At 37.3% G+C, this 18,787-nt stretch overlaps 1 protein-coding gene across 2 annotated transcripts in view; it reads right to left on the reverse strand.

Moving 5' to 3' along the window:
* Positions 1-708: 708 nt before the first annotated feature.
* Positions 709-18,787, reverse strand: part of CRPPA (CDP-L-ribitol pyrophosphorylase A) — a 107,861-nt gene continuing 89,782 nt past the window's right edge. For both annotated transcript variants that reach the window (XM_059844089.1, XM_059844099.1), the window contains one exon: positions 709-3,161. In XM_059844089.1, the coding sequence (XP_059700072.1) occupies positions 3,057-3,161 (105 nt within the window). In that variant the 3' untranslated portion in view covers positions 709-3,056. The remainder of the gene's footprint in view (positions 3,162-18,787) is intronic.

Raw genomic sequence — 18,787 nt, forward strand, 5'->3', positions numbered from 1 at the left:
AATTTTAATACACCAAAGGCTCCATGGGATCCAAAACATTTTTGTTCAGCAGCCTACATTAATTATTAAGATGAGCTCAATCAAAGCTGACTCTATTATGCCACTTATTACAAAGGTAACATCTCACTTTCTTTCTCTTTGCTTTTTGGTATAGTTTTGGGGTGTTCAGGCTTTTTGTTTATAATGCCACCATCTTCTATCCTTTTCATTTCTTTCTTCTTCAGAGGACCATCAAGCCTTTTTTTTTTTCAAGCTAGGTTGTCTGAAAAGCTAAACAAAAAAAAAAAAAAAAGACTGAATAGAAATTCTTCTACCTAACTGATCAAAGACAAAGTAATACAGATTTCAGATTTTGCATGAAGGGGGTTTGTTTCAGTATAGAAATCTAATTAACTCAACTTTGTATTTTTGAAAAGCAAAAACTTTGCATTTTTGAAAACCATTTCTTGGGCCACATTCTGCATTCTCTTTTCTGAGGAACACTACCCAAGGAATACTAATTAGAGTGCTTAAGGACTAAGGTAAGCAAGGCTGGCAGAGTCTTCTATTTACTTTCTGTTATCTCTGTCCAAATGTTCAAAGCAATATGGGTGGTGACTGATTCACTAGTTAAATTCAAAACAGCATGTGTGTACAAAAGGCTGCCAAGTTTCTCATGTATACTGCTATTTGTGAGAAGCTATGCACAGACAAATAACAATCAGCCAGTTTCTTAATTTCATTTTATATCTTTATTCCCATTGTAAGCACTAACAATCACCCAAAACCCATTTAAATTTGGTTTGGATACACAATAGCATTAATCACAGTCTAGTTTCTTTTTTTTTTTTTTTTTACTGTTTTAGTATTTTGTGATCTGTTTTAGTACTTCTGTTGTTGGTGTACTTGCTTCCAGCAAAATGGACTTTTCAGTGTTTGTAGATTATTTTAAAAGATTGCTAAAGATTAAAAAGTCATAATGCAATGATTAACAGTACATTAATAAAGCTTATTATCTTCCATTTAGGATTAGTACTAAGTATATTGGATGACCCAAAACTTACTTTTTCTTGTGCATTGTCTGTTCTCTTTTCAAAATAAATCCATAAACAACCATAATATTTTTTTTTTATTACAGCACTTCATTGCGGTATCATTTTTAAGTGGATTGAAATTCTCTTAGGAGAATGAGGTAAGTAAAACAACCCTAAAAAATAAAAGTTCTGTTTAAGCAAATGATGTTGCACACAAACCAATGTTAATGCAGTATCACAGTGTATAAATTAGAGTGGATAGAAAACATTAAGTGTTTTCTAAATTCACCTTATTATATGTGGAAAACATATCACAGATTGCATTTTTGTCTTTAAGCAAAAAAGAATAACAAAATACAGTCAAAGAGACATCTTTCATCATGTCTTTTAAAAGCCTGTGGGACAAATTTCTTCATCAAATTTATTAATGTAAAAGCACATTCAGAAAACTTATTTGTGAGAGCTGTCCTGTTAAATTATGAATACCAGTAATAAATTCTTTAGTTCTTCATTTATTTGTGTGCTCTGCATATGAACAGACATGAATATATGTATGAATAAAATATGCTTATTGTATAGCCATGCACAGAGCTAATATGAATGCTTATGTTGTACAATGTCAGAAAAGGACAAATTATTAATCAAAGCAGAGAGAAGAAAGAAGCAAAGAAGAAAAGAGATGATGCACAAGAACTTTGTTAGTTATCTTTGCATGACTTGTGTGGGGAAGAAAATGTATGCTTTGGATATAGAACCATGAGCTGACAACTCTTTATTTTATTTTACAATGAAGGAAGTTTGGGACCAAGATCAGCTTCTAGAAGGGATTTAAACCAAAGATATAAATAGTCATGTGAAGGGAAAGGGACCAAGCAGGGAGCTTGTTATCCTAAGTTTTGTCTGAGCACCAGAGGGAGTGGAACATGGTGGGAGTAAGGGGAGGGATGCTGTTTTTAGAGGGAAACTTGCTGAACTGACAGTGCTTGACTGAATCAGGGACCCACTGGACACTTCTGGTGGGGATACTTCTCCAGCCATATCAAATATGTAAGACACTAACCTAGTCCCTTCACAAATTGCAGGAGTGATAAAATCCTGGGTCTGATGCATAGGGAAAGACACATGTTTTCAGGGATGCTGCTTGTATTGCTCTTAGTGGTTGTGATACCTGGAGACACTCCACATAATAAGCATTCACCATTTCATCTTCCTGTCCCAATGGTCCACACCTGACTATCAATGCAGAGTATCTTTGAGTTCATAATGCTTGCTCTCCTTGCTGCTGTTTACTACATGCATCTGCTAACCAGCAAGAGATGAGAATTGTATTCTTATGCAGACTCTTCCTATTTCAGTGGAGCTACAGGAGCTCTGAATGATGGCACATGGGCACTGCAAGAAGTGTAGCACCACGGAGGCTACAGCCAGAGCACACTGCATCTGGAAAACCGGGGCTTAGCACCTCCTTGTACCCATGTGTGTCTTTCCTTCGATTTGAGATGTTACCTTCATTCCACAGAGAACAGGTACCTGACCTTTCCAATACTTCCTGCAATATGCATTTCTCTTTATGGCAGGAAAGCTACACTCTGTAAGGAACTCTACATTCACTAACAGGTATTACAGCAGCAATTTTAAAATAATTTCACATAAAGTTGAGCTGTGCTTTAGGATTAATTTATCTGAAATAAAACTTAATTCATGCAGCCCTGGAGTACAACCCACACACATAGTTAAAGACAATTCTGCATGAATGCTTTGGTGTCCTCTGTGCACCTTTAAAATGATCAGTACCTTGAAAAACATTTCAGTAGCATTCCTCACAGTATATACCCAGTGTATCTCAGAATTATTTGTATTTCCTTTTACACTTTATACATAATATTAGACTTGTATTTTAAATATCAAAAATATGCTATTAAATGATCTTAATAATAAATGGCATAAATCCAGAGTTTTCAACAAAGAATAAAATGACTTAAGACCTTTGGTGAACAGATGATGAAAACTAACATTTCCAAAAGCTACACATGATTTATGGTCTTATGCTACCAACAGCTGGCCAATAAGCTCTGGGTTTCTGTCCTTTATCAATGCCATGATAAGAGCAGCAGCAGAATTTACTGTCTCCTGAAGCAGCAAAGGGTCCTGGAACAAAAAGAAAAGGAAAAATGAGGGAGTAGGGAAAACAATATATTTACAAAAGTGGAAAAAGTAAATATTTAAAATCAATTTTCAATTATGCCAAATTACCATATGATTGCTGAAGAAACAAAGCTCCTTATTAGAAGATGAACTTCTAAAACTTTTATTTTAAGGAAGCACAGTTTCATGGTAACAACCATTTTCTCCAATCTCCTTGATGCAAAACTGTTAGAATTCCATCTACTCAGAGACCACCAAAAAACTTGATTCTGTCACTGGTTTCCTAATTGAATTTTAAAATCTAAAAGGCAGTAAAAATTTTGGGGTTGAAAGCATGGAACAAAATACAGGATTTAATCAACTCGCATAATTAAGACCTGCAACTTTAAGCACCTACTGAGTCCCATCTGTAGTCTACCAACTACTTGAATTCACAAAGGCATTTAAGCACTGGGATTTCAACGGTTTAGGCTGATTTTTGTATCAAGTAACTTCAAAAAGTAGTCTGGTTTTGATAGGCAACACAGGAAACAGCAGTAAAACGAGACATTGATTCTATTTTGCTAGTTGAGCACTCCAGCTCATATTTGAAAGATTCTTGTGTCTAATTACCAAGTTTTCTTAATTGTAGGGACTACAAAAGGTTGGCCTCTTGCTACCAGCAAGACTTCCATTTGTGCACTGGGAAAATAGCAATAGGGGTAGTCAGGCATGGAGACATCCCTGGAGCAAGAAATAGGAGAGAACAATTTCTGTGAAGCAACAGAAAAAAAGAAAGGTCTACAAAACTCTAGGGTAGGGGGAATCTACAAAGAGAAATCAAGAGCTGTTCTCCATAGCCATGATGGATAGAACAATAGGTTTTATCCATCCATTTATTCCATTTATTCCATGATGGAAGCAATAGGTCAGGACTAGTATACAATGGAAGAGATTATTTGACACATCAAGACTCATCATGAGGGTCCTATAACATAAGACTCTCATCCAAATAAAATGTGATACAATGTGATAGAGCTTCTGCCTATCCTGGGATAGGAGGATGGAGCAGTTTGATTCCACATCTTTTCACCTCTTTTTCTAAGATGCTGCACGAAGAAAGAATTTGTAGAGAACACTTAAGAAATTTGGACTAATGGACAAAGAAGAAACCGTTTCCACAACTTATACAAAAACACAATATCAAAACTTGCTCTTTAACAAATAAGGCAACTGTTGAAGGGACTGGCCTATTCAGCTAGCACAAAGGGGAACTGGAGACTAAGTTGCAATTGAAAAAGAAAAAACTGAATGGGAAAAGGTGTCCCTGGAACATTCTCAGTCTGGAAAGAGGTCCAGAGGAGAGCCACAAAAATGATTAGAGGGTTGGAGCACCTCTCCTATGAAGAAGGGCTAAAAGGGTTGGGGTTCTGCTCGGAGAAGGGAAGGCCCTGGTGTAACCTTATTTCAGCACTTAAAGGGGGCCTATGAGAAAGACAGGGTGAGACCTTTTAGTAGAGTCTGTAGTGACAGGACAAGGGGCATGGTTTAAACTGAAATAGAGTCAATTCAGACTAGATATAGAGAAGAAAGCTTTTATGATGGGCAGGTGAAACAACAGAACAGCTTTCTTAGGGTGTGGGGTGGATGCCCCATCCCTTGAGACATTCAAGGTCAGGTTGGTCAGGGCTCTGAGCCACCTGATCTAGTTGAAGATGTCCCTGCTTATTCCAGGGGGATTTCAATAGGCAACTAACCTTTCAAGGACCCTTCCAAACCAAACTATTCTATGATTCTATGATAATGCTCTTATTATCGTTTTTACTTATGTAAATGAAATCAAACATGCCAGAGAGGTAAATGGAGCGAATTAGAAATCGCTAATAAAATAACTGATTTTATCATTCTTGAAAAAATTATTTTTGTATTTTCCTAGCATTTTGTCATAAATATCATCAAATAATTACAATTTGTAACCTCACAAAAGATTACACTCCTCACAAATTCATGTTATATATTCCAGTATGCAGTAAAATTATTTATTAGATTTCTAAAAAACTCTGGTAGAATAAAAACGTTCATGATGTGTGCCTTGCTTGAGTGATGCCTTTGCAGTTAAACAAGGAGTGCAGAAGTCTGCTGAGGTCCTGCTCCTTCAGAACCTCTTGTCATGGACCAAGGGTGCAAAGGCAAACTGGGAATTCACTGCTGTGGTTCAGCAGGGCGCTCACTCCCTCATCACTCCCTCATTTCCCAAGGGTGTAAAGTGCTGGACAAAGCACAAGGAGAGCGGAAGTCACGCCTGCTCAGACGGCAAACGCTGCAGCTGCTTTCAAAATCGAGCAACGCAGCTCTTGCTATTCAGCAATGCTAAATCTCCTTGCGCCCTTCATCACTTTTTGTTCAGTTTATCTCAAGAAGCACTTCACAGTTACAGGCACTGTCTTCCAAATGGGCTTCCAGCCATATCTGAAGCTGGCTGGAGGCGTAGAGTATTTTTTTTTTTTTCATTTCACAAAAAGAAATAAAATACACCTGGCTCAAAATGCTCTTAATGTTTCTCCCAATAAATCTTTCCACATCCTCTGTTGGTTACTGGATTCAGTACACATTCCTTTGCAGTAATAAATTATTCAAGTTTCTGAACATAAAAGGAAGCAAGAGAAAGAAATTTAACTTTCACAGAAGAGATTGAAAGTGACACCATAAGATTCCTTTAGACTGAAAAAAGCCTTTTTTAAAAGCTAAATCTAAGGCTTTAGTGCTAATTTCCATGTTCTGAAGGAAAGACATGCAAAGAATTATGAGTAATATTTGGAAGACAGGCAATGTGGCAGAATAATGTGTACAGAAACCTGTATGCAGAAGTGGTCCAAAAACCACTGAAACTGACTGCTGAATTGAAATTGGTTCAAAACCAGAAACATAGTAAGTAAGCAGCACAAATTAGAACTGCAAGCTTTACAATTACTGCATTTCTAATAATCCGATTATTAATACCATCACTATAACTCTTCAGGAAACCTACTGGCCCCTGTGTAGGATTGGTCACTCTAAGTCTGTTTTTTGGAAATAACCAGAAGTAGTTTTCTTTAAGGGAATGTATATCATCTCATTTAGGATAACAAATATAATAGAAAATATATTCCTATTCTAAATACAGTTCCAGTTCATGGTTTAACTACCTCATGAAGTACATACTGAGGATTTCAATAAAGCAGTCCTCTAAAGTATTTATCATAGGGGTTATTAATTTTAGATCTGTGCTAATGGTCCTTCCCAGTAATGTTATCCCATTCTGATCTCAGGGTCACCCATTCACTGAAGAGGGTCTAGCACCTGGGCCCAGGAGCCAGCCTCTGAGTGCAGGAGAAATCAGTGCCACAGAAATCAAGTATGTGCTGACTTTAATCTGCTTTACTCTCACAGCCAGAGTCTCACTGGAAGGAGGTAGTAAATAACACGATGAACTGGACTTCTCCAGGAATTTCAATTTGTCTATCTTGTATCTTTCTAAGAATCAAGACTCACTCTTATGATAAGAATCATTATCATAGTATCTGATGGTCACTGTCTGGGCATAACTTAAAACTTTTGTTGATCATTTCTAGTTATTATCACAATCACCTACCCCCAACCAAAAAAAAAAAAAAATCCAGAAAAAAACATTTTATCAAAAATTTTAGCTACTGAAAGGTAACACATTGTTCAATGACTGATGAAACAGCCAAACTATATTTTAGGTATTCTTTCTCATTTCAAAATCCTGCTAGGACTTAATTTTATTTTAGGCCATCACTCTGCCTGTAAGCAGTTATTTTCAATATAATTTGAACACCAGAAGCTGTTCTAAAGAAAATTAAAAAGAAATAAAATGACAGGACTCAACAGCAACCCAGGAAAGGAAAAAATCCTGTGGGTCTTTATTAATTTAAAGTTAAACAAACAAGTGAGCACTTCAAGTCCCCTGACTATACCCTTAAAACACTCATGGTTTTGACACTGCAATGTTATTTCTGGCAACGATGCTGATTGCAGCTGATAGTGCCTACAGGGGAGCTTCAATAAGGATGCCAGGACAAACTTAAACTACCACACCTAACTCCACTGCACATACAGGCCTCCAAACTTCTTTTATATTGAATGGCATAGCACTAAATCTTTCAAAAATCTCCTTATTAGTTGCAGGAAGTCAAATAATCAAGCAGAACCACGTCTTCACATGTTTAATTGCCTGACGTGTTTGCCTATATTGTAACCAGGATAAAAGCCAGGATGTCAGAGCAGGAGGATCAATACAAATCCTCCTCTCCTGCAGCCCCAAGAGCTCTCGCCCATTCCTGCCCACCCACTGCTCAGCACTGCAAGTCCCAGGCACAGAACACCCTTTGGCACGCCAGCACAGCCCTGCACACACTGCACTGAGCAAACAGGAATAGCTCTTTCCCTCATTAAAGAAATCCCTAAAAAAGACTGTGACCTTTGAAGACTTGGAGGCAGTAATGATTTCAATGGATTAATAACTGAAGTTCCACATGATCAACTGGTGTGCCATGAACTCCCCTCAAACCATTGTGATATTCACTGTCTATTCATTTTATCCAGTTGATTTAAATGATTCTCCTGTAAAAAGAAAAACCACCCCCCCAAACATTTCTTGGCTATTAATAAATAGAAATTTTTATTGTTTGAACAGATTATTAACTACATTTATAAGCTAAAACCAAAACTTTTACCACTTTATATTTATGTACATTGGAAAAGAAAATATTCAGAAACACTGCCAATGTTATAAACCATAAATCCACATAACAGCACTTTGATTCCAAAATAAAATATCTACTTTGTCTGTTATTAAATAGTAAAAATATGCCAATATAACCATATTGTGTGATGGCTATAACTCACACTCAGAATTTTTTTGATGTAGAGTTTCTAACTGTAGGGGTTCTCTGGTCTGCAGATTAAGACTGGGAATGGCTACAGGGACAGAGTTAAAGTTGTGTTTGGAATATGTAATCTGATATTTTACAAATGTGCATTTATTTAAGAAACTGTGAGGATATCTGAATACTTACTGACATTTCCCTTACAATTCATTTCCTTGCTTCAATCTGTTTAGCATTTACTTTTTTTCCCCAAATGAAACTTCACATATAGGCATTTCAATTTACATGAGTTTGAAAAACACACCTACCCTTTTCAGCTCAAAAAAAGAAAGCCTCTGCAGGTATCACCTCTGTCTTGCACTGCCGAAAGAATAAAACTGCTGTGTTCCATTATTTCCACTCTGTCTTGCTCTAATATTATTTGACTTAATAAAGTTTTTTAGAATTAATAAAATTGTATACTCCTGATTATATGGCTGGCAGAAAGCCTGAAAACAGGATTTAAAGACACTGCTAAACTTAGGCAATATCGGTATGAACACGGTTATGTTTGTACCAGGAACAAAAAGCGGGTCGGAGCATGTGCTGGCATGCAGGCATGCTCCTGCCCTTGCTGTTCCATTGTAAGCCTGCTCCCTGGCACAGTTTTGGCTCCTGACAGCTAACATGTTTCCAGACAATGGCTGGGCACGGTTCAGGGGACAGCACAGGCCAAGGAATGCTCCCAAGGGACAGGCTGAATGAGGCCACCCTCTTTTGGGAAGCGAGAATGTAGCCATATGGAGATGAAGCATGCTGTGCCTTTTAGCCCTAGGACAAGAGAACCATCCCTGGCCTGTTTCACTTACCAATATGGATACAGCCTACATACCACTGGGAAGTGACACTTGAGCCTTTCAGTCCCTACCAGATGCATCAAGAATACATAGAGCCACAGTCAAATAGTGTCCCCCAGACTGAGGCACAAATTCCATGTTGCTACCACATAAGCACAGTCTTTAAAAAAACAAAAACTAACTACTCTGTAGACACCTTTCCCACTAAAACAGAGAAGGAGAGAGGGATGAACCACAAGACAAGACAGTAACTGTGCTGTACTGCCCATTCTTGCTACCTTAGGGGAAAAGGCTGGAGCCAACAGAAGGAACTCGTGCCCCCTGCTCCTTTTCACAGTGTGGATATGGGTGCACACCAGGAGACATGGGCAGAAGAGAAAAGTGCTGAAACAGTCTCTGTTCTGGGAAGCATCTTGCAAAGGACTATGATGGCTGTACAAGAGGAGCTACTGCTAATTTAAAACTCCACAGAATGCTGCAATTTATATTTAAACTATACCAGATCCCTCCAAAACTTGCCTGACATCACATACTCAGTCTCACTTGCTCTAAGAGAAACTGAGTGGAGAATCTAGCCTCCAAAACCTCAACACTTGAAATTTTCTTCTTCAATTAATACTTTCAATTGAAACAGCTGTTCTGAAGAGGGACTGAGGTTCTTCCACTACCAGAAATCAACGATCTAACATGGTTTGTTGTTTAATCACACCATGAGGAATTCATCCGTAGATTCACAAAGAAGCATTTTTTTCCCCCTCAAGATATGTACTGGCATGCATCTACACATTAAAGCAACCTCCATTTCTGTTATAGTACAAATTAATCTGAGGTCTCCTTTCTTCTTAAAATGCTTCCACATCACATTTTTAATTCATGTGCCAAAGGATCTATTGATAAGTGTCATCTCATACATGATATCAATGCAACAATTTATCTCAATAAGAAGATAGCTATGCAGATTGTTCTAAAAGATAAGGAAAGCATTTCTCTGAATATTTTTAGGTTTTCTTTCAAGTAATACATAAGTAGTTAAGGTAGCACTTGAGTTCAGCTAGGTAGCTGGGTTCAAAATTACTAGAGCAGGTTCATAATTGAACCTCTGTACACACAGCTTTCCTTTCTGAACTAAGAAAATGAAATCAATTTTTCATTAGTGGATACTCCTCAAAATAGAAATAATTTTGAAATCTAGATACTGAGAATGCAATGAGGATTGAAAAAAAGTGAGTGGCACTGGAAGAACCAAGCTGTCACTGTGCTTATGTAGTTTAGCAGACCACTTAATTAGTGAACTCTGACAGACCTGAGTTCATTCCCTGCAGTTAAATGGGCATACATTTATGATAATCAAGCCAAATCTGGATAAATTGTGCATAAATACATGAAACTGTACTGTAACTCTCTCTCATACTTTTGATCAGCCATGCTTCTCATAGTTTGTACAATGAAAATGGAGAGCCATCAAAATTTAAAATGACTGTGTGAATCTACTGAGAATAAACAAATATTTTAGATCTTCTGGAGTCTGTAAGGATCAAGTCTCTAGTGCTTTTGTTTATTTCTTTTCATGTAAGATTCACAGATTTAAACCTGAAGGTAAACATTACTCTTTTGTTTAAAAAAGTCCAACAAAACAGCACAAACAAACAAACAAACAAAAACTCAAATAGGATTCCTTTCTCTAGCATGATAAGAATAGACAGATTCACCCTCGATCAGCATGTTTAAAACAGCTCCATAATTTACATGTTCTACAGCGTGTAGGTGACCAGGGTTCGGTTCCCTCCTTCAGTTCTCCCAATCATTTTTTCCCCTCTGTAAAAAATACTGTGTGCATGATCATGCCAAATGATCAATTAAAGTTCCTGGACCAAAAAAATTCTGTGAAGAGCTTATTATGAAGAACACTTTCAATACATTCAATCATTGCAGCTTAGGCAAGAGTTTTCATTCAGCACTTAGCCACTATCTGATTGAAGCTCTTTACAAGAGTGAGTGTGCCAGCAGTGACACAACAATGCCTGTGAATCATCTTGCCCTCTAAGTTGCTCCAAAAGCTACCTAATGCTTGAGCTAGTAGCAGGTCTGCCACCTGTATGGGACTGGTACAAAAGCAGAAATAGGCCATTAAACAGATGTGGTTGTCTGCAAAACTATATCATGCGTTTGAGGTTTCTTAAAGGTGGTATCTTAATACAGTGTTACCAAATATGAAATATTAATATTAACATGAAATGTATTCATGTTAATATATCTTACTGCGCTACCTACAGGGTCTATGAGGTGTCTCTCTCTTGCAAAAAACCAACACCATCAGGGTTTTTAAGGGGAAGGAAAAAATTATTCTTTTCATTGGTACAGGAAAGCTGAAATGCTCCAGAGGCACAGGAACCTTTCCGCTGTCAGAGCTTTCTGCTCTGACAAACCTGCGCTCTGCAACCTGCTGAAAACCTAAGACTTGTCTGAAGTCGACTGAAGCTGTAGCAAATAATTCCTCTGTTTTCCGAAAGCTGTGGATCAATTTGATTGCACTAACAAATTCAAGTGGAAGTGGGATTTCAGCCTTCCATACAGCAGCAGCATATAGAATCACAGAATATCCTTAGCTGAAAGGGACCCAAAAGGATCACTGAAGTCCCAACTCCTGGGCCTGCACAGGACAGTCCCAAAAATCACCCCATGGGCCTGAGAACATTTTCCAAACACTTCTTGAACTCTGCCAGGCTTGATGCTGTGACCACCTCCCTGAGGAGCCTGTTCCAAGTTCCCAACCACCCTCTAGGTGAAGAACCTTTTCCTGATATCCAGCCTAAACCCCCCCTGACAGAGCTTCATGCCATTACCTTGGGTCCTGTCACTGGTCACCAGAGAGAAGAGATCAGTGCCTGCTCCTGCACTTCCCCTTGTGAAGAAGGTATAACAGCATTCCCTTCAGAGTCTTTGTGTTGTGTGTTCTCTGCTGTCTCGTCCACTGTGAGAGGCCATCAATACTTCGATGGGCTGCAGCATTAAGTTTTGCAGCTAGCCAGGAATACAGAGCAGACCCATCACAGAAAAAATGAGCTAACAGGTGCTGGCCTCCTGCAAAACATAACACCCTGATCACACAAATCATTTACAGACCACTGCACTTCTCCAGGCACCAAGCAAAGATGGAGCAGCTAGGGATCCGTATGACTGCATTTGACAAGTGGGGCTAGTAGCAGAGCAAAAGCAGTTCAGCACAGTTTAGCTGGTTTTCTCCTATTACAAAAAGAGAAATGCAGCTCTTTCAAGCTCTGTTTCACTTGGTGTCTGTTGTTTTAGCCCTAGCTGGCAATGAGAAGGAAGGCAAAAATGAGATTGTAGAGAAGACAGAGAGAAGTGGTAGGGGAGCAAGTCAGAAAGGGGAGAAAAGGAAAAATCACAGAGTTAAAAGTTTTAATAGACGACTTTATCTCAACCCTGAAAATATTAAAAAAAACCTACTGCTAAAGATCAGGTGAGATTATATCAATGTCAGAGGCTCTAACAGGTAACTGTGTCATATGCTGCAGGTGAAATCAATAATTTAAAAAAAATCTTCAAAGAAGCACAGAGGGCATTTCTAACCAATGAGATCTGGGGTCATCAGTGTAACTGTATTAAAAAGAAAAAAATAAATTACAAAAAAATTCCAAAACCTACCTAATGGGAACAGAGGAAACAATGCAGCATTTCTTCAATAAACTTATAGCACAAGTAAAAAGTACATATTTAGGGTATATTCAACACAGTATAATTCACTATTAGAGGTTTTTCCTTTCTATACCACATTGCATTGACAACATAGATTGGTTTTGTCACTTTTCAAGAAAAAATGAACACAGTAGTTCACAAACATCTAAGTTGATAACTGTACAAGACATGAAATGCTTTTGCTATCACAGATTACAGAACTTGGCATACAAATGTGCTGCAACAGTTTCATATACTTTGTGACATACAATTTGTGATTGTGACAAGCAGTGTTATATAAAAAGACTGGAAAACTTTTAATTAGTGACTAACAAAATTGTAAGGTTTTTGGAAAGAATGAGTGATACATTTGAATCTCCTGGGGGGATGCTAAAAATCAGTGCAGAGGAAATGTGAGCATTTTTTTTTTCCTTTCTTCCAGTCTAAAGCACATTTTTCTTCCCTTCTATAAGTGCTAACTTTATATGTAATATTAGCATAATAGACATCCCAATCTCCAGAATAAGAAGAGGCATGTGTCCATTCAGTCTTTAAAATCTTCATTATACAACTCCTAGACACTGTGAATAATCTGAAATACAAGCACACGGCTGCAGTAACTAATTGATTGGAAACATTCCTTTTGAGTACAGATATTCTATTTGAGATGGCTCAGAGGAAAAACCATATGGCCTTCTAAAAAACAGCAACAACAAAAATTCTTCTTTGGGGAAAGAAGTAAACAAAACCCAAGAGATACTGAGGGACAAAGTATGCGTAGACATGTGCTGGGCTATTGTTCACATCCAGCCCTGTGGCTTCCAAACTTTTAGGACGATAAAATCAGTTCATTGGGGGAAAGGCCACATTCCAATCTTGGTTACAGAAATACAAACCAAAAGTAATGACAGTATTACAAGCCTGGTTACTTTGCAGTTACAGAGACTGAATTTCAACTTTAAACTCTGTCTTTTGCTACAGGAGATCTCATATGCAATTGGTTTTAAACTGTTCTCTCAAAATTTCAAAAGCAGCTTTAAAGTGACTCAGATGTCAGGGTTTTGGGCAGCAAGACACAGTGAGAGGGAGTGACTGCTCAGAAGCTCATTGTCAATCGTTTGATATCACAGATTTCCCTAATTTGATTCTCTTAATTGAATCTAGCTAGTTGCAAACAAAGTGGCTCTCAAGTTGCATCATCTCATCATTCTGTGATGAGGGATTGATTGCAGAATAAATCATAAAAACTTTGTGTATAAGTTACACACTGAAATATAAAAACATCTTTGAATCACACCTGAATGTCCATCCTACAGCTTTCATCTTATCACTCAGATTCTGCTTCTCTGACCGAATGTCTGTGATGTTAAGGCATAGTTTATGTCCATTTCTGTCTTTTCCTCTCTGTAACTGAGGCTCTACACCCGCTGGAATGAAAAAATATAAATTCCTTGCAATTCAAGACTTTCATGTAAGGCCAAGCTAGTTTACGTTTAACAGAAGAACACAAACTAAATGAAAAAAACTCTAACAAAAAAACCCCAACAACAACGAAAAAAACCAACACAGGCTGATGAAAAAGCATCCAGAAAAGAGACAAAATGTTACAGGGACATGAGGTGACATCTCTCCTTGGAGAGTAAAAGGAGAGGAGTCAGCAGGGGTAAAACAAGTTACAACAGAATTTAGTAATAAGATTTATTCCCTTTGTCTCTCACACCAATATTAGGTTTTAACACATCAATTTTGCAGTAATTCTGATTGTTCTCAACATTCTTTTGCACAAAACACAAACTTGTTCCAAAGCAGTCTAAACACAGTGAATGTAATAAGCAGAAAAGGAACTTAAATTTCTTGCAAGCATGAATAATTCCATGAGTAAAGTGCCTCTAAGCACAGGTATGCTCGAACACACTCAAAACTGCTGTGAATGAAGAAAGTGCATTTGCACTCTATTGTTTTCCTTGAGGTATTTTACTTACACAATGCTTACCTACACAATGTTTACCTACTCACTTGAGACAGGACAGTTTATCTGACCAGCACTCTAGGACATGAACTGAATGAATCCCTACTCAGAAGGCACAAGGAAATAATAATAATAACAACTTCTGAAAATGTTGATCCAAACTCTCAGTTTCTCTATTTATTTCTTTGTCATCCTTAGTCCATAGTCTAAAGTTAGTGCAAATACAGCATCTGTCCTTTAGTTAAAGTTTTCAGCTAAGCAATGGTGGGAGCATATGAATTTTGAATGATTAATCCTAGAGGAAGGATGGGTCTTAAAATCTGGTGTGAGCAGAGGTTCAGAAAGCAGCAGTGAATAGTCTGCACCAAATCCAACAGACGGGGTAGGAAAGTATAAAAACTCACTAGGAAACCACAGTGGTGAAGTGCTCTGTTTTCACCAGGTAGCCAAGAGGAATGGCAAACACCTGACACTGTCTCTTCCCATGGAAGTGTGGAGGGAAGTAAAGCCATTTGCTCACTACAACTCCCTGAGAGGAGGATGTAGCCAAGTTGGGTCAGAGTCTTTTCCCAGGCAACCAGTAAGAGGACAAAGAGGAAATGGTCTCAAGTTGCATGAGGGGAGACTCAGGTTAGAAATTAAGAAAAAAATGTTAACAATAGTTGAGCATTGGAACAGGCTACCCAGGGAAGTGGTAGAGTCACCATCCTTGGAAGGGTTCAAAAAATTAGTAGACGTGGCACTTCGCAATATGATTTAGTGGGCACTGTAGTATTCTATCAAAGGTGGAACTGAATGATCTTGGAAGTCTTCTCCAACCTTAATGCTCCTGCTGTGATGGCTACTCTAAGTCCCACCCCCACCTGATCATCCCTCCACTGTTAAATCAAATGGAGGACTCTCTCCAGCCACTTGCTACTGATTAAACCATGGAATAGCTGGAGGGTAAATAGCCAGCTTCCATAAAAACCCCTTGAGTGAAGCCCAGTGATAGCAAGGCAGAAAAGAGCACATAACTTGCCTTGCAGCAAAACCATGGCAAACATGGTTTTAGTAGCATTCCTCAGGGCTCACCAGTAAATCCTTATCCTTCAACTCACAATGTATAATCCTTATAGCTGTAAGGGGACAGATGTGCTTGCTTTTAGATTCTAGTTTTCTCTTAGGCTATGAGGGTCCAGCTACACCACAAAGATAGAGCTCACAGATGTTCTTCTACATAAAAATCAGTTTGCCAAGACAGACTTCTCTCTCTTTCTGCCAACAAGTATCAGCCCAAATCACGTAACACAATAGCCTGTCTATATCCAAACAAAAGCACTCAAAATGAAAATATATCCAAGTGATAAAACTTGTAAAATAACAAAAAAAAAAAAAAAGTGCTTTTAGAAGAAAGGCTACTTTAAAGTTTTAAAAAGAAACAGAAAAAAAAGAATTAAAAAGGATAAAAATGGATGAGTCCTGTTTTAGCAGATTGATTAATTTTACCCCATAATTAGGATATTCTATTAAAAAGAAGGCATATTAAATATTATATTAGCTATGAACACATCTGTTTTTATGAGATTAGCATTCAGTGTTAATCCTGCTCTTCAGGTATGTTGTATCTTGAGTTGCATAACAGAAAAGACTAAGAGACCTTTAACACTTTCAATTAAACTGTTACCAAAGTTTCCTTTCAAAAATTCTAAAACCATCTTGTGCCTACTTGCAACTTAAAATATGTCTGTGACTGGCTGCACAGGCAAGTTTGGTCCTCCCTAGTACCTTCTGTACTAGGCATCTAAGAAACTACCTATAGAAGTTTCCAAGGGCATGACTAAACATGATATGTAAGAGTTTATCACGTCACCCAGTCCTCACTTTAAAAAGTGTGTCATCCAAAGCTAATTGGAATCCATGGGCTGAACATGTGACCAATGTTATTTTCACAGTGATGGATGGCAGTAGTATTTTTCATAAGAAAATGGACTGCCATTTTTCCAAAATAGTAAGGTAGAAGAGGTGATATTGTAGACTCTCTTGTAGACTGCCTGCATGTGAAATAGTTTTGATTTTTACCTTTCTCTATAAAAATTGAATATTCTGAATATTAAATTACTGTTGCTAGTATTTAGAAGAATCATGATAATCATAAGACTTGTATAATTAACTTGTAAAATGTCTAAAGTATTTTAAAATATGCTAATTTTGAACAATATTTAAAACAAACTGCAGAATAATTTAGAGAGTTTAACAAAACTGTTGGATTATTCTCTGAATATACCAGTCAAAAATGAAAGCAAACAGAACACTAAGTAGCCTCCACTCTCATAGCAAAAATCTTGATAGCACCTAACCATTACAGATCCTGGATGTAATACTGCTGAGGAATTTTAAACTGATTTTAAAAAGTCAATACTTTTTTTTTTTAACAGAAACTGTATAACAATAACAACATTTATGTTTAAGGGAAATGTAGTGGCTTAATTTTGTGGAGTTCTGGTCTTGGTATCCACAGTTACCAAAGAAATAATACTCATGAAAAGGTCAGTTAGTCAAGTGGGAACACTGGATGGCACAGATATGAATCCCAGCACTCACCATGTGAGCTCAGTTATGAGAGCCTGCAGAGTTATTATATCATAGATTTGTTTGGGAAAAAAGGAGGGGAGTGTAGCTCTGTTTAAGCCTTATTCAGAATTAAAAACCAGTTCTGCTGTTCAAATAATTTAGGTGTTAGTTCCAACTAGGAAGCACAACTTTTACTTTTTCTCTTACTTTGACTCACTTTTATTTTTTTTCCTTCCAGCTTCAGTATTTGCTTCCAAATTCACAGCTGCATTTAGAAGTGCATGTATCCTTTTACATGGGCACTGATTTCACATTGTTCATCTCCTCAGCCTGTATTGATTAGATAAATGTGTGGTTTGGCTTTTCATGGACATGCTTTAAAAGTTTCCTCCGGACAAAAGAAGTAATCTCTGACTCCATTTCCACTAAATCCTCTCTTGATTCAATATCTCTTTTGTCTTCAACAAACTGTATTCCCTTGTGCCTGCTCTTGGCCTCAGCTTTTACCCTGAGTGTTCTGCTTCTATAAATCTGCTGCCTATTCAGTCAACAGAATTATGTCTGCAGCAGTACAGACGTGCCACAGCCTCTTCTCTTGACACTCCAACTTGTCCTTAGTCACAATTTCCCCTTCACAATAACTGCTGAGATTATCTTTCCATTACTTCCTTGAAGCTTACCTGGTAAGAACTTTAACTTTTGCTGCTTAACGCCTTTTATAGGCTCAAAATGAGATTTCATTCTCCCAGTCAAACAAATCTAACAGCACTATGTTCCCTTCAAGGTCCATTAGGAAAACACAGGCTGCCTTTTGCTTAAGGTTGTTTGTGGACTTGTTCCAGTCCAAAGATGAGACTAAAAAATCCTTTCTAAGTAACTGCATTTTGATTATTTCCCACTGGTTTCTCTACACTCTTTCCTATAACCAGACCAGACACTAGCAGAATGGATTTCCTGAACTGTTTAGGCTGATCTTCACCTAAAAAATATTCTTGTGTCCATGCCTCAGTGATTTACTCTTCTTATAACACCGATGGTGCAGCACACATTTTTACAGTATATAAACCAGACAATATTATAGAAGCATGTAGTAGAAAAAACTTCCTGTCTTCCACTTCCCTGAAATTTTTGATTTTTTTTTTTTAATATTTGTTCTCTTACCAATATAAGCAATGAGTTCCATAATCTACACTTTCAACACATAGGTCTTGCTTTTATAGAGGGAATCATTAAGTCCAAACTCACTACTGAAATATTTTAAAGTTGCAATTCATATATATGCCAAGGGTATTATCTTATTGAGAGTAAAGTATCTGACTTATTCTTCCTTTTAATTTTTTCAGTATACTTTTATAGGATTCTAACACTTCGATGGAAATTTGAAGTGTCAATTTTAATTTCTGTGTATTTCTTCATGATCAATCTCAAAGCTTTATGAATATACACTAGAATTAATTTGTTCAAACAAACTTAAAATTAAAAAATGGCGTTGTACAAAATGACAATAAATAGCAGTTAGGGGCATTATAATTTTGCAATGACATTTAAAATGATTAATCAGGAAATCTCTAAAAATCAACCTAAATATCAGAAAAAACCTATTTTAAAATTCAGAGCTATTTATAAATTGTAAATATGCCTAGATTCATTCCACCTCATTAGGATACATTTAGGGAAGTAATAAATTTTAAAAGCATTATATATGAA

The sequence above is a fragment of the Haemorhous mexicanus genome, chromosome 1 (assembly GCF_027477595.1).
Source record: "Haemorhous mexicanus isolate bHaeMex1 chromosome 1, bHaeMex1.pri, whole genome shotgun sequence".
Taxonomy (NCBI): domain Eukaryota; kingdom Metazoa; phylum Chordata; class Aves; order Passeriformes; family Fringillidae; genus Haemorhous; species Haemorhous mexicanus.